This window comes from Haemaphysalis longicornis, unplaced genomic scaffold (assembly GCF_048455015.1).
Source record: "Haemaphysalis longicornis isolate Haplotype H1 unplaced genomic scaffold, Haemaphysalis longicornis Haplotype H1 scaffold_1, whole genome shotgun sequence".
Lineage (NCBI taxonomy): Eukaryota > Metazoa > Arthropoda > Arachnida > Ixodida > Ixodidae > Haemaphysalis > Haemaphysalis longicornis.
The window spans coordinates 393,841,719-393,857,459 of record NW_027526203.1 but is presented as its reverse complement, the minus strand read 5'-3'; the positions used below and the strand labels follow the sequence as shown (position 1 = coordinate 393,857,459).

The window sequence follows — 15,741 nt, the reverse complement described above, 5'->3', positions numbered from 1 at the left end:
CACGTATCTGCTCCTTTTGTTGCAAATGTCGTCAAAACACGATAGTATTTGTAGACATTTGCCAAAGAAATGCCCCCCATTGCTTTCCCGCTCACCTCATGCTGTTCCTGATCCGTCGCGCTCATCCCAAGGTAAACACACTCAAGGTTTGCTCAAGGCGATTTGAATTTATCGCGTTCCCCTGCTACAGGCGGGGTTCCTCGATGCCAGCGCAGCAGTACGGCGGAGACGCGCGTGAATCGAGGCGGCCGACTTCAAGGTTTATAGAACTGTGTTGCCGTGCTCCACGTGCGTTCCAAGCAGAACGTGGAACCTAGCTAGTGGAACCTTTCGTTGCTGTTGCCGCGTGATTTCTCATATGCCTCAAGGAGGTGGCGCGGTGTAGAATATCATTTGCTATCAGTAGATGTAGAATATCATTTGCTATCGAAAAACCAAGCATCCATGAATTTTTTAGCATTGGAACACTGTAAATATTCTTTGTGTACTAATTTCCTGTCTTATATTTGCGTAATGTCTTGTTCTTGTTCAATAAAGTTGACAAGTATGAACATATAAACCGGGCTTAGATGTTTTCATTTGGGTGTGAGTATATAAGACTCTTGCGCAGTATCCATTTTACTTTGGCCGGGTGGCTGAATCGAGTCACAGGCAGGCAGGCAGGCAGACAGACAGACAGACAGACAGACAGACAGACAGACAGACAGACAGACAGACCAAAATTTCTGGGTTTAAGTGGCCCAAGAAAGACTATCGTCTTTAAAAACTGTGCCCGGCAGGTTAAGTCTGCCAGAATGCTCAGTTCTAAAAAAATATCCAGGGCCATCTCCACTAACGTGAAACCTGGGGAGAGGCGAAGCATGCAGTGTATAAGTGTATTCAAAGGTTGTAAGTCTCTCTCTTTCCCGCGGCGCTCGCTGATTAGGCGCCGGAGAAGCGCCGGTGGGAGGAGCGATCGCGCGCTTGCTGAGGCGGTGGCGCCCCCTTGCGCTAAACCGGATTTAAACAATTAAATGAGGAACAGACTGGCCGTAAGTTGTCTTCGCCTCACACGCTGAAGCAAGCTAAGAAGTATGATAAGAAGTACGCTAAGAAGTATGCTCAGAAGTAGCGCGAGGCATTCTAGAACAAGTGTCCCGGTGTGTTCTTTCAGTAAGCGTTTTTACCCTGGGAGACCGAACGGTCTATCGCAAAGCGTTGGAAAACGAGTGTCGAGGTGTTTTAGTACCGTGACTACATGAGCATACGACGACATTAAACGACGATGACATGAGACGACGACGACTTGATAGGATGACGACATGAGACGGCGACAGCCCGAGTCTATGAGGTGCTTCGCCCATAATAAATCGGAAAATTGTTAGGCAGCTCTCTTTTTCGCGCGAGGGGAGCAAGCATTACGCGGAAGCGCAGCACTACAAATTTGCAGGGTTTAACGCACCGAGGCTACACTTGGGCTATGAGGCGCGCCGTAGTGAAGGGCTCCGGATTAATTTTGACCCCCTGGGGTCATTTAACGTGCACCGAAATCTCTACACCCGGGAGTTTTCGCTTTTTGTCCCCATCTGAAAACCGGCAACATCATAGGTAAGTCTGGACTAGTGTTCCGCTTGTCGACCCCTTTAGTGGCTGCGTTTGCGTTCTGTGTGCTGCATAGCAATAAGAAACCATTAACGTCTCCCCTTCTAGGAGTGGTTTGAGCGTTCCTGCACAAGAGCGTTCACGGAAGAATGCTGAGGCTATGCAACGAAGACGTGCAGTCGGAACAGATGAACAGGGGCAACGCCGTTTGGCGGCGCATTTCTACAAGATTTCAGTCAATCGCTTAATCTGCGTCCGCCTCATCATTTCTTGCAAAACGGGACTACACAAAAGGGACCAAATGGCGGAAACGTAATGGTAACACCTCACTATTGCATTGAATCCTATTTACCTCAATTTCTGGCGGGTACTTCCTTGGACTATCGCTGCGAGAATAATGAGCCCTCCTTCTGAAGGGCTCGAGTGCCTCAAGTGTGGGAACGTCGCTTCGGTCCTCCCTACGCGTGCTCCGGATGCCACCCTAGAGCTTTGCTCATGTTGGCGCTTGTAAAGCCTGTTCGTCCCCTCTTCACCCGGGATCTTAGGCCTTCAAATCCACAGCCGGAGACCTAAAAGCAACAATTTTCGGTTTATAAACTGCGTACCGAAGAAATATTAGTTGCCCTGAGCGGCCATCGAGTGTTTTAATTGAAGGTGACTGCTCAAGTTGGCGCAGGTGCTAGTATTTTCGTCATTCCTGCAGACTAGCATTTTCGGATGCGCTAGATGACAACGCCTTATGATGGCCCTGCTCTGCGGGGTGCCATTTGGGTTGGGATTCGACTCTCCGTACTTTGTACAGCGCGGGGTTCCACCGATGGCATTCGTCAGCACAACAGTTTCCAGCGTTGTCCCCGTGTGCGCACCTAACAATTGTCTATCTCTTCCGCTGACCAGCTCGTCAGAAAAAATTCCCCGCATTTCCCCGAGGGGAAGAATGTGAAAGTGCGAATGCACGAGTTGAATTTGTGCGGTTCGGTAATGTTCGCGAAAGAGAGATCACACACACACACACAACTACAAAGAAAGAAAGATGCATTTATTCACAGACACCTATTTGTGTTGTCGTTGTACTTGATTGCTAGAGCGGATCTCAGCTTTGAAATTTCGTGTCAGTACTCCTTTAAGCAGTTGCATTAGCCCTTCTCACGCCCGATTCTTGGCCAATCCCCCTCGTGGGTATGTTCCATGTCAGCGGCCAGGCAGCGCGCGCCCATCTCCCCCCGTTGCCAAGGAAGACGAGGAGATTCCTGGCCAATCCCCCACGTGGGTATGTGCCATGTCAGCGGCCAGGCTGCGCGCGCCCATCTCCACGTGGGCGGACATCGCCGGTGGACGCAGGTTCAGGGTCGCTTAAGAAGTGCATTGCACTCAAAAGAAAGAGGAAACAGCTTTCTTCGGAGAGCTTATTGTCGGCTTCTACTCGAAACTTTGCTGTGCTTGCTTCGCACCTCCACAGACTTCTTGTAGCCATAGCCTCATATTGCCAAGCAGCAATCTAGAGGCTAAAGTGTTCATGAAGACATCGTACAACTTCGCTTCAGTCGCATGATTGCCTCGTCGGATGACACTCATGTCAGTTTTAAGACAAAATTCAGAACAAATATGTTATATATGGAGCAAATAGAAAGACAGAGTTTCGACTAACCACCTGCTTTCCTGCACTTATTGTGGCGCAATACGTCTAACTTGCGCGATTGGCAGATGGCGACCAAGTAAACCAAAAATTGCAATAATTTTGTGGGGTTTCAGGTGGACCTGATAGCGTTTCAAACAAAGAATCACGCTATCTTGGCGCGATTAGGGGAGTAACAAATGGCTGTACAGTGAGATAACGTAAGGGAAGCCAACATGAATTCGAAGCATCGGAGGCAAAGGTCACGACCGCATGTGACGCTGCGCCATTTCTTGACTGGCTCTCGCAACAGCGTGATAACTTGTGAAGTCCAAATAATTACCCACAAATCGGGCTCACCGTTTCCTGACGAGACATTAAAGGGAGCTCAAGCCGTCTAATCGCAGTCACTGGCGTTGCCCTAAGCAAGAACAAAATGCATGGCTTCACCAATACACGGCGTATGGGTTACTGCACGCTGAAATTCCCTGCTAAGTTTTAAGAGGTTTGTTCAGCGATCCCAAACTACCTTTTCATCACGGCAACGCCGCGTCAGTGTGCTGACTGCGCGTTCTTTCATTTTGGCCATGTCTAATAATGGCGCAATAAGCTGGTAATTTCAAAACCGCCTCTTTACACACTAATTTTTCAGTGATGTTAGCAACGCTTGCCGCCGAGCGATATTGTAACGAGATATGGTAAGTTGTATGTTCTCTTCATGGTCCCTTCAAGCCCTTACACCTGCACTTGGGCTCCACCATTTTGACGGCACAGCGACCACAATACTACGCCAAGACGCCAGTTGGTATGGTCTCTGTGCTGTGCTATTACAACGCAATGCTCAATTCATGGAGAACGGTATTACCAATAAAAGTCATAAGCGGACACCTGTCGAACAGAACTACAAAATAACTGAGCCAGTTGTTGCGTAGTTCTGAAGTTCTTTCAGACCAAAAATGTAGGTGATACATGTATGGGTGCCGCTTTAGTTGATGACTGACCATTATGATCTCTGATGGCCCTCGTCCGTCAAAAGAACCTGGGAGTATTCTTTCACCGCAGTGTATGTAGTACATGTCCACAAAGAAGTATATGAATGTTGTTGGGCTAGTGGGTTCTTCATATTTAGACGTAAGGCCGGGTTCAGACTGTTGCCGCAACTGTCGAAATAACTTTAAAAAATGACGTAATTTCACGCCTCAGCCAACCTAGTGTCACTAGATAAGATACAGAGCACCGTCACTGAGGCACGCAAGCGAGTAACGGCGGCTATTTTGTTGTTTATCAGTGTTGGAAGATTTCCGCTTCTGCGGCCTCACCGCGGACTTGGACGAGGTCATTTGTAAACAACACTGCCGAAGACGCAGCAACACGGCTTTTTCGGAAACACTTCTGCAGATGGACTGCTGCGAATCGCTTTATCTTTGATTCGCATTCGGAAAGACGCCAGTCGCGCGCAGCCGCAGAGCAGAGGGGGCAAGCTGAGACTACCACAGTTGACCGACAGAAAACGCATAAACAACAAAATGGCGGCGCCTATGAACCGTCGCAGTGTAAAAAAGTGTCACCTGATGCCAATTCACCAATGATCACGGCGGCGGCGCGGAACAATAGGAGAAAAGAGTGCCGATACTCTGCAACCTTCCCTAGTGACACTAAGCCAACCGAACTGCGTGACACGCCGTGTTTTTACGTCCATAGATCGCGATATGGCTTTTTCGTCAATACTTTGAACATAGCCCAAAACTCCGCATACGAACGGAACAGAAAATGATCCCGCTCAAATGCGGGCGGGTGTACATCGGTCAAACGGGTCGCTGTCTAAATGACCGTGTAAGGGAAAATCAGCTGTCTATGCGCAACAAAACGGGCTCCCACCTTCCGCACCACTGCGTAGCTTGTGAAAGCAAGACATGCGAGCCGGTTCTGAATCAGCCGAAGGTACTAAGCAAAAGCCGAGAGTAGGTGGCAAGGGAAATAATTGAGGCGTTCTCCATTCGAAAGCATGGCGAGCAGTGTGTGAGTGATCCACCCGTATTTTTTGCTTGGAAAGGAGTACGAACTTTTAAACCGTTCTATCATGCTATGAAGATGGTGACATGTGTGCGCATGTGCTGGTGTGGGTATATAAGCATGTTCAATTTTTTAATAAACTAGTTCTGAGTCTGCGCTGGTCCTGTTTCTTCTTTTCCCTGCCCCATCCGTATGCGCAGTTTTACTTCTAAGTATATGAATGCGATTGCCCTCTTTGTCGCCAGAAAATGATTCGCTGCGCACTGCGTCATACATAGCCTTACTAGTGGTTACTTTAGACGACGTGAAACTAGACTCGCGCGAAGATAAGGTTCCACTCCAGGGGCAGCCTGTTACTGTCGAAACACCACTGATCAACTCGAGGCCCAACACAGCCAACTAACGCACGCTTGCGCCGACACCTGCAGGAATTTTGTCAGCACAATGGTGTCCTGTCTCGCTACAATTTAACCCCGCCGGTGACTAATTCATTCCACTTGTTTCCCGTTTCCTTAAACAACAAATTTTGAAAGCTCATAATGACGATGCTAACGCCAAACATTTAGGCTTCCGCAATACCAATACATCAGAAGTTGTTTCTTCTGGACTTCCCATTCCAGTATTGGCTCCAAATACGTTGCTTTGTGCTCGCCCTGCTAACACCGCAAAGGGCCAACGTCCCAATTTGCTGTGATACTGCATCCCCTAACTTGTCCTTCAGCACTATTCGAAGTCGCTGGCGTCGATGTATGTACCTATCCATTACCCCATTTAATCATCGGAAAGTTGTAACCGTGATTGACCACCTGACCTGCTACGCTGAAACCGCCCCTCTTGCAGCCGGTTATCATCCCATAACAATGGATTGACTGAACGCTTTCATCGGAGACTTCCTTACATGTTTTCGACGTACATCAGACCTTACCACGTCAATTGGGACACTGTTCCTTCTTTTGTAACCTATTTGACGATTTCTGTGAACGCCGATAGAAAAGCCTAGGCGCCTAGGCTTGCTGCATCCGAAAAATCGTTGCTAACAGCTTTGGCGCCATCTTGAGATGGCGATGGCGATGGGTGGGACGAAATTTCCGCTGGTTAGGCAGTTTCGGTTTTGTATCCGATTTTAACGCGCATGCAATTTTTCGGCCTATTTTTTTCGGAAAAAAAGTGCGCGTTAGAATCGGGTAAATACGGTATATATATATATATATATATATATATATATATATATATATATATATATATATATATATATATATATATATATATATATATATATATAAGACAGATTATATATATATAAGACAGAAATAAAGTTTGGCAATCAAGAAAACCTCGGAAAGCAAAGGGGAGGATATGGTAGGTCATTGAAAGAGATAAAGAATTTGGAAAGAAAGTGGAGAAAAAATGCCCGCCAGGTGGGATCCGACCCCACGACCTCCAGAATACCGGTCTGGTGCGATAACCCGACCGCACCAGACCGGTATTCTGGAGGTCGTGGGTTCGGATTCGCACCAGACCGGTATTCTGGAGGTCGTGGGTTCGGATCCCACCTGGCGGGCATTTTTTCTCCACTCTCTTTCTTTCAAAATTCTTTGTCTCTTTCAATGACCTACCATATCCTCCCCTTTGCTTTCCGAGGTTTTCTTGACTGCCAACCCTTATTTTCTGTCTTATTTCACTGAGCCCCTCATTTCCCATTTTCTGATTCGCTACATGCTTAGCGAGGGCCTCTGTTCTGGCAGGTATGGTGCCAAAGGTAGCTTAAGAGGGGTCAACGCTGGTCGACCACTCTTGACACAATCGAGTCACGGCCCGGAGTTAAAAAAAAGATCCCCTTCACCCCGAGTAGTCCGAGTGGCGCTGGCTACCACCCCCAAGTGCAGGAAACAAAAAATACCTTAACATAAATACCCGAGAAAGTGGTGGGGAAACAGCCCCGCCGGTAGCGTAGTGGTTATCACACCAGACCGGTATTCTGGAGGTCGCGGGTTCGGATCCCACCCGGCGGGCATTTTTTCACCACTTACTTTCTGACTCAGAAAATCCTTCATCTGTTTCTATGACCCACCACAACCTCCCCTTTGCTTTCCGAGGTTTTCTTGATTTTCTGTCTTATTTCACCGAGCCCCTCATTTCCCATTCTCTGATTCGCTATATATATATATATATATATATACAGAAAGATAGGTCGGCAGTCTACAACGCCAAAGGAGGCCTAGGGGTGTGGTTAGGGTCTTTTTTTTTTACTACGTTAATGAAATTAAGATCTTTTTAAATACACGGAAGAAAGAAAGAAAGAAAGAAAAACACGCGCCCAGAGTGAGGACCGAACCCACGCCTTTCGATTCGGTCCCCACTCTGGGCGCGTGTTTTTCTTCCTTTCTTCCGTGTATTTAAAAAAATCTTAATTTCATTAACCGTAGTAAAAAAAAGAGCCTAACCACACCCCTATGCCTCCTTTGGCGTTGTAGACTGCCGACCTATTTTTCTGTATTTCCTCAACGAGTCCCTCATTTCCTTACTATATATATATATATATATATATATATATATATATATATATATATATATATATATATATATATATTGTGAGCAGTGACAGCAATGTTTGACCAACATTTCGAGCAATCCGTCGCCATCGTCGCGTCAGAATTTTAGGTTTATGTCGCATGTGTCTGCCCTAACACAAACTTTCATCCCACTGTACGTCGCTGGCCTGCACGTTGCACAAGACAGAAGTTCATTAATATTGCGCCACAATCTTGGTCATATAACTGCGCCGGCACACTCAATCGAATCTTGCGGCCGGAATGTTTGATCTTTTCTGGTTTTATTTACGCACGCGAGGTCCAATTTACGGACACTCCGCCGTTCGCAGAATTTTCTACGGCGTCTGCACACACAGTAAGGTTCGTGTCATTTCTTCTTTTGTTTTGTGTGGGGGTTTTTCTGTTACCTCTATTTTACAGAATAAAAATATACCTGTATTCGCTCCTTTCTACTGGCTTTATAGCATCGCTTTTTGCCATTACCTCACTAAGTAAAGGAAGCTAGTCAGGTCGTAACGCGTGCCGGTAGACTGACTTAAATGAATAATTTACCATCTACCATAAATTTGTTATTTGCTGTTACTTTACCTGTGACACCGATAACGAAGCTGTGCAACCTGATTTTTACTTGGTAATTGCGTTGGGCTTAACCTGGCTAATAACACCAGATAACCCCGAAGCAAGGAATGGGCCAAACTAACCGCATTTTTGTATTCCCACATATGGATTGATTGATTATGAGGTTGACTACGCGCCGAGACCATACGGGCGATGAGGCGTGACGTAGGGAAGGGCTTGAATTATTGGGCGACCTGGGGATCTTTAACGTGCGCTGAAATCTCGAACACACGGGCGTTTTCGCTTTTTCGCTTCCATCAGAAAAGGGGCCGCCGCGGCCAAGAATTGAACCTGCGTTCTAGTGCTCAGCAGCACAACTCCTTAGCGACTGAGCCACCGCGGGGGGTGTATTCCCACAATACCTTTCTACATATCGCTTCAGCTCTGCTGACCGCTCACAATAGTTAATTTTTTTTTCAGTCCGACTCGTCTCGGCATTGCCAGTTACGTTGTTTTCGTTTAGTTGTCCCGTGGCTTGGACAGAGCAACGCAACATCAGACGAACCTCTATGCATATACGTAAACTGCCTTCCATCCCTTCACTCCTCACGCATTAGTTATTTGAGATCCTGATCAGTCCTCCACCACCAATAACATTCAAGGCCTACAAAGGCGTTATATTTGTGTCACCTTTTCAGGCCACTAACGCCATATTAGCACCCCCTAAGTGAAAGGTTGTATTTAACCACCAGACTACTGCATGTATACTCATCCCTTCCCCATCCCCTGTACCTACATCTGTCGCTTCATGGTTACTACCGGCAAGAATTTTTTATCCGTTAGGCCAGCCTTCTCAAGAAAAACTAGGCTCGAGTTCCCAAAGCTGTTCGCACGAAAGATTTGTTGTTCTTTGGCCAGCGCCAAATCGTAGTTGGTTCTACGCAAAAAGCGAGCCAACAGCCGATCCGCCGCCCTACCCCAAACTATGCGTAGGATGTCTTACCTGCGAATGGCTTCGGAAATCCAGGCCCCATCGTGTGACTCGGAAACTTGTACCCAATTATTTTTACCACACAAGATAACAGAACGAAGTAACTGACAATCCCACATTCAAACTGTAGTAATGCACTCCGATATTCGTTCCAACCAGTAACAAGGAGAAGTGTGGGATACATTGGGTTAGTGTTATGTATGCATATTTTTCTTTTCTCGCGTCAGTTCTTTTCCGCTTTTTCCGCTCTGGATCGGCACCATTCCCGGCCCTACCTTTTGCTTATTTTTTCTAGATGTGCTATTGCAACATGCGCATAGTTTATACGGTGTCATTTTCGCTGCAAGCAGCATTTGTATTCGTCTCATCGGATATGCGAATTTTATTCACAAGTGTTCACTTGTTGTGTTCGTTGTTCTGTTGCGGGATTTTTTTAATGTTTATACCTGTCAGTAGCATCTTTGTGTGCTCATATAATGATGTTTCACTTACGCCATAATATAACGTACGTCTTTAAGTAGGTTGGTGCTTCCTGCTGACCGAACCCCACAAAAATACCCTCGGCGAAAATGCCTTCGAGTTGCGCCGAAGGAATAAAGAGTAAATCGAGCTCGGTATATCTAAATTTGCAAGTGGTACAGGAACGTTTACTTGATGCGACCATACTCTAAATATTTCTGTCACCACTTGGGGGCTAGATCGAGAAACTGAGATAGGGTGGCGAGAATCAGTTCCGATTGGTTCCCTTTATGTAATGCGCCGCTGGCGTTGCGCTTGTCACGCCGGTTTCTTATCGCAACCTTGGAGTTGCGAAGTCGTAAGGCCGCCACATGATGGCTCGAGGAGGAAGCGCACGACGGTTCTCAGAGGACGTTAGGAATGATAAACTTGAAAATCAGAAATAAGTGACCTTGAGAACGGTAGTTGGCTGAAAACATTTCGCCTTGCATGACTGCTCCCTTCCAGTGCACTGACCAGTTTGGTAACAAATAATGAGACGCAATTCTCCCTTGCAAACATGCACAGCATGCATTTGGCGTTGTCGGCTCGCTTTTCACCTTGCGCTCCTGATTATGTGCGCGTGTCCTTTGTTTTCATGTCATTTTTATCCCCTTGAACAGCCAGGGGTCTTAGGTGCTTGTTGGGAATTACGCGTACGAATACCAGCAGCAGGGCGTCACTTACTGGCTTGCACGATGTGGAACATGCAAGGTCGCCGTTGGTGTCCCGCGCTGTTGTTGGCACGGCAGAGCAGCGTGCCGAAGTCGGCGTCCGCCAGCGGCGTGTAGCGCATCACGCTCGACAGCGTGGCGCGGTCGCCGCTGAAGCCCGAATGCAGAGCGCGGCTTGCGCCGCCTCCACCGTCGAAGCTCCACTGGAAGGACACCAGGTCCGGGTGCGCGAGTACTTCGCACACCACCTGCACCTCGTCTCCGCGCGAGCCCACGTACACCACCGCGGAGTCCTGCTTGCACACGGGGGCGTCTGGGCGCACGAGGAAAAAACCAAAAAACAAGACAGTCAAGGACCGTAACAACTTTCACAGCGTCATGGGAAATTGTTATGACGCATTACTTACTTATTTATTTATTGATTGGTAGTCTCATTGAAATATTAATCATCATCATTGGCGTTCTCAGATCCACTGGAGGACGAAGGCCTCTTCAACTGACCTCCACCAGCTAGTGTCGTCCGCCACTCGAGTGCACAGTTTACCCCCCCCCCCTCCCCCCCGTTCCGTATTTCATCCCTCCATCGTGTTCGCAGCTTTCCTTTTCTTCTAGACCCCTCTCTTGGTATCCACTCTGTTACCCTAATTGCCCACCGGTTATAGGTTCGTCTCACTACATGGCCTGCCCAAGTCGATTCCTTTTCCTTTACTGGAACTATGATATCGTCAACTCTAGTTTGTTCTCTGATGGAGGTTGCTCGTTCCTTGTCCCTGAGTGTTATTCCTAACATTATTCGTTCCATGGCCCGTTGAGCCGACCTATGTTTGCTTTCTAGCTGCTTAGCAAGGCGCCAAGTTTCAGCCCCGTATGTCATCACCGGTGGTATGCTCATGGTTGCAGATTTTTCTTATGAGTGACAGAGGTAGCTTATTTTTCATTATTTGGGAGTGCTTGCCGAGTGCTCCCCAGCCCATGGCTATTCTGCGCCGGATTCCTTTCACGTGGTTAGGATCAGCACTAACCATCGGTCCGAAGTAGTTATACTCTGTTACTTCTTCTAGCGTTTCGTTCCCTAAGCTGAATATGGCGCTTTAGCATGCTTGTTCCTCATTACTTTAAATTTATTGATAATCATGTTTAGCCCCACGGCCGTGCTTTCTGATTGTAGTTCCTCAAGCATTGTTTGCATGTGTTCTGCGTTCTCACTCAGCAAGACTATGTCGTCCCCCAACCTCAAATGCCTCAAATATTCCCCGTTCATCCTTAATCCTATGTTTTCCCAGTCAATCTTTCTAAATACCCCCTCCAGACAGAGAGCGATGCCGCTCATCCGAACGTAGGAAAGAGAAAAGGCTCTTCATTAGAGTAGAGGAAAGTAGACAGGTCTGTTGGCATGTTGTCGATAACATGCTACTCTCAGGGAATGCGGGCAGGCTGGAATAAAGGCCCGAAAGGAAGTAGGGCGGAAGAGATAGGAAACAACGATTTTGTACAACTTCCTTCATACAAACAAACAAAATTACAAAAACCGGTTTGTTATGCTGGTAAATATGTGTTGTAAATATCGTTTCTTCTTTGACATTTAGTGCAATAAATACCACGGGAAAAAAACGGAACAATCGGATAGACACTGGCTTCATAACGCGAGGGACCCAGGTTCGATTCCGGCCACGGGAAGCGTTCTTTTTTATTTCACTTCGGCGTATTCGCGTTACAGACGCCATCAATGAGAACTATAGAGCTTCGCTTTAAAGGGGCTATCGATCCCTGGCCAACGATTCGCTCGCGAGAATAACCCTGTTTACTCTCCTTACTCAGCACCGCTGCACTAAGGAGTGCGTCCTTGTGGAAAGGTCATACGTAATAAATCGAACTTTATATTTATTATTCGGCTAAACCATGAAGAAGTTAGTCGGCCTTAACTTCTTGATTTGTTCAATCTACCGGTTCATCTTAAAACTACAAGGACTGGCACCATTTGTGTTCCTGTGTGGTACATTTCTTTCATTTTCTGGTCGTACGGGATATATTTGCCTACAGTCGGCCGGTTGTCTTGCCATTTGCATCGACTGTGGTCTTGCTGCTTGTACAGTGGGCTGCCAAAATTGAGGATTTTCAGTCGTCACTTTACACGTTGCTCTATAATAAGCTTATCTTCCAATTTATATGTACGATTAAACCATTTTCTTTCTTTTATGCACATAAAAGTTTGGTTCATGTTTTATTGTTTTTATGTATACATTGCCCATGTTAAGAGCTTTGTCGTGTATTTAGCCTTTTTTTATTCGCGCGCCTACTGAAGGGTCTATTGGCTGCTTCTGGGTGCGGAAATAACCTCTTGACTTATTTATTGATACATTGAATCAATGATGATTTGGATTATTAGAGACCCCCACACCGTTTTGAGGCGGTAGTTTAAAAACCTTGTTCTGTGTCCTTGTGATGAGGCAGGTATTTGCGACGCTACCAGCAATATTCCTCAACGTTTCTTTAACTCCAATTATCTAATGCCATCAGGTGACACCACCGCACGTATGGACATAGCTGTGCAGTATCTTATGCCATCAGGTGACACCACCGTACCTATGGACATAGCTGTGCAGCACGTTTTGTGCTAACAACGAGGAATGCGATGAGTTTCTCCTATGTTTTCAATGGCGTCAGAAAACAATTTTGTTTTACCAAATGAAAATTTGGCACTTTCAGTTTTCATGGGAGTGTCTATGTTGAACTACTCACTATACCAAGCTAAGAAACTCTACCATATTCATAGCCACACTTTTTCACCTTAAGTCAGCCGTCAGATCCATTAAAAACGGGCGGGAGGGGGGGGGTGCATAAAAGAAGCAACTGTATCATTTTTCTGTTTCCTAGGCAGTTACTTCTGTTGTATTTGAAAACGGTCTTCAATACAGTCAAACCCGTTTATAGCGCACTGCAATATGCACCGCGATTTGTTCGATATATCCAATAGTTCGATATAGCCGAACCCGCCTATAACGACTTTATTGTTACGAGTTCGCAATCCATGGAAGCGCCCCCCCCCCCCCCTTTTCCTCCCCAACTCCGCCATCCGCGTATGCAGAAACGAACACAGTACAGTAACCATTACCATACCAAAATAATCCATTTATTGCAAGTAATAAAGCTACTTTCCTCCTTAACTACCCACGTTGCAAAAGCAAGCGGTGATTTTTGTTTTCACTTTTGTTTTGGCGGCTTCAACTAACATAGCATTCTCTACACGAAATATTGTTTGCACCAGTTCGAGTCCGCGTCCTCAAAAATCTAAGAAGCATTGGCGGAGCACATCGACTGCCGAACGCGCTTCATTATACGCGTCGGACGGATTTCACTCGCGACATCATCGGGAACGTTGGCGAGCTCTTCCCACAGTTCACTGATGCTGCTGTCTTGGTCCGGACTCGCTGACTGGGCGGGTTCCGTCGCGAGTCCCGCGCGTCGGAAACAGTTACGGAAAATATTGGGCGTCACGTCGCTCCGTGCGAGGCGCAATGTTTCAGTCGCGCCTCTTACTCCGTGGTCGCGGCCAGTCCATATCTCAATCGCCGCTCCGAGATCATGCATTTCGGCGGCCATTCTAGGCGCCTGGAGTTCGATATATAGGATGTGAACTTCGTTATAAGGAATGTGTTTCCCATGTATTTCCGTAACTGAATTATTTTTGTTCGATATATAGCATAATTCGCTCTATCCGGGTTCGTTATAGCCGGGTTTGACTGTATCAGCGCCTTCCTTTGGCCAGCTAAAGAAATAAGAGGTGAACTATATATACGCAAAGCCATATTTTTTCCAAAAAAATTCCCCGCATTTCCCCGAGGGGAAGAATGTGAAAGTGCGAATGCACGAGTTGAATTTGCGCGGTTCGGTAATGTTCGCGAAAGAGAGATCACACACACACACACAACTACAAAGAAAGAAATATGCATTTATTCACAGACACCTATTTGTGTTGTCGTTGTACTTGATTGCTAGAGCGGATCTCAGCTTTGAAATTTCGTGTCAGTACTCCTTTAAGCGGGTGCCCTTCTCACGCCCGATTCCTGGCCAATCCCCCACGTGGGTATGTGCCATGTCAGCGGCCAGGCAGCGCGCGCCCATCTCCACCCGTTGCTAAGGAAGACGAGGAGCGCACGCACCCGCAGCTGTTGCTATGCGGACTACGGCGGCGGACGATTCAGGCTCGCTTAAGAAGTGCATTCGCACTTAAAACAGTTTTGTTTGGCCGGAACCGCCGCCATCTCCTTTACCTTCCGTGACACTAAGTCGATTTCAACTGACGCGAAACTTCGCCAAACTCAACCGAGAGGGACGAAACTGCAAGCGGCCAATAAAAGAAAGGAGATAGAAGCGAGTTCAGCGGATAACAGGAACCGACAAATAAGCTATTTAAGATACAAAGAACAACACGTGTATCCTCGACGCACGGTGCCGAAGGCGCATACATGCCTATGGCGATCCAGTGAAAAATAAATAAGCAAAGAAATGAACAAAACTTCTCGTCGTACTCCTCGGGATGATTGTTACGCTGGTGATGTGATACGCATGTGTTCAACTATTTGTAGCCATTTTGTGTCACGTACTTCATTCACGGCATCAACAGCAACGCAAAAAGTTGAAGTGACATCTATGCTTAGATCTTAAAATGTACGATGCGATAGCACTACCTCGACGCAGAAGGAGCGCATTGAAACGGAGTTCCTGCATTTGTGGTTTTGATTCACTAGCACTGAAGGTCAGCGAAAAGAGAACGACTAGAAGCGAGGATTTTTAATCGGCGTGGCCCAGGAGAGACTAAGGCACTCGGAACCTCTGTGGCTTATTAAATGAGCGTGAAAGGTTGCGGCTGCGGGTGCTGGTCAGTTTGAGCAAGAAGGTGTCAGTGTGACTGTTAAAAGTGTGTATATTCTGCGATGTTTAAGCCCGAGAGAACAAATTTGCTTTTTGTGAAGAGCGAGAGAGTCAGGATCTTTTTTAAGGAAGAAATTAAATTATTGGGGTCTAGGAAAAGGAGGTAAAGAGATGGTAGTGATCTGAAGGGTGAAGGCTTGAAAGTTAAGTGCTGAATGTAGAAGCTCCTTCCCGTGCCCTCTCATCAGGTCGCACTGATCTTGAGGTAACGACGTAAAATGTAACCTTTGAGTTGTTCTTCTTTGAGCATACCCTTGGACATGGCTAGGTTCCGTGGAAGAGGGTGTGTGCTTCCCTGATTTAAGCAGTGTTTTACATTAATGTGGG

The 15,741-nt window shown here is 46.8% G+C and overlaps 1 protein-coding gene across 1 annotated transcript in view; it reads right to left on the bottom strand.

Annotated features, from left to right (window-relative positions):
• The window catches only part of LOC144155309 (synaptogenesis protein syg-2-like), a 659,264-nt gene that overhangs the window by 57,796 nt on the left and 585,727 nt on the right, over positions 1 to 15,741 (bottom strand). The window contains exon 7 of the mRNA XM_077686657.1: positions 10,496 to 10,795. Coding sequence (XP_077542783.1) covers positions 10,496 to 10,795 — 300 coding nt within the window. The remainder of the gene's footprint in view (positions 1 to 10,495; positions 10,796 to 15,741) is intronic.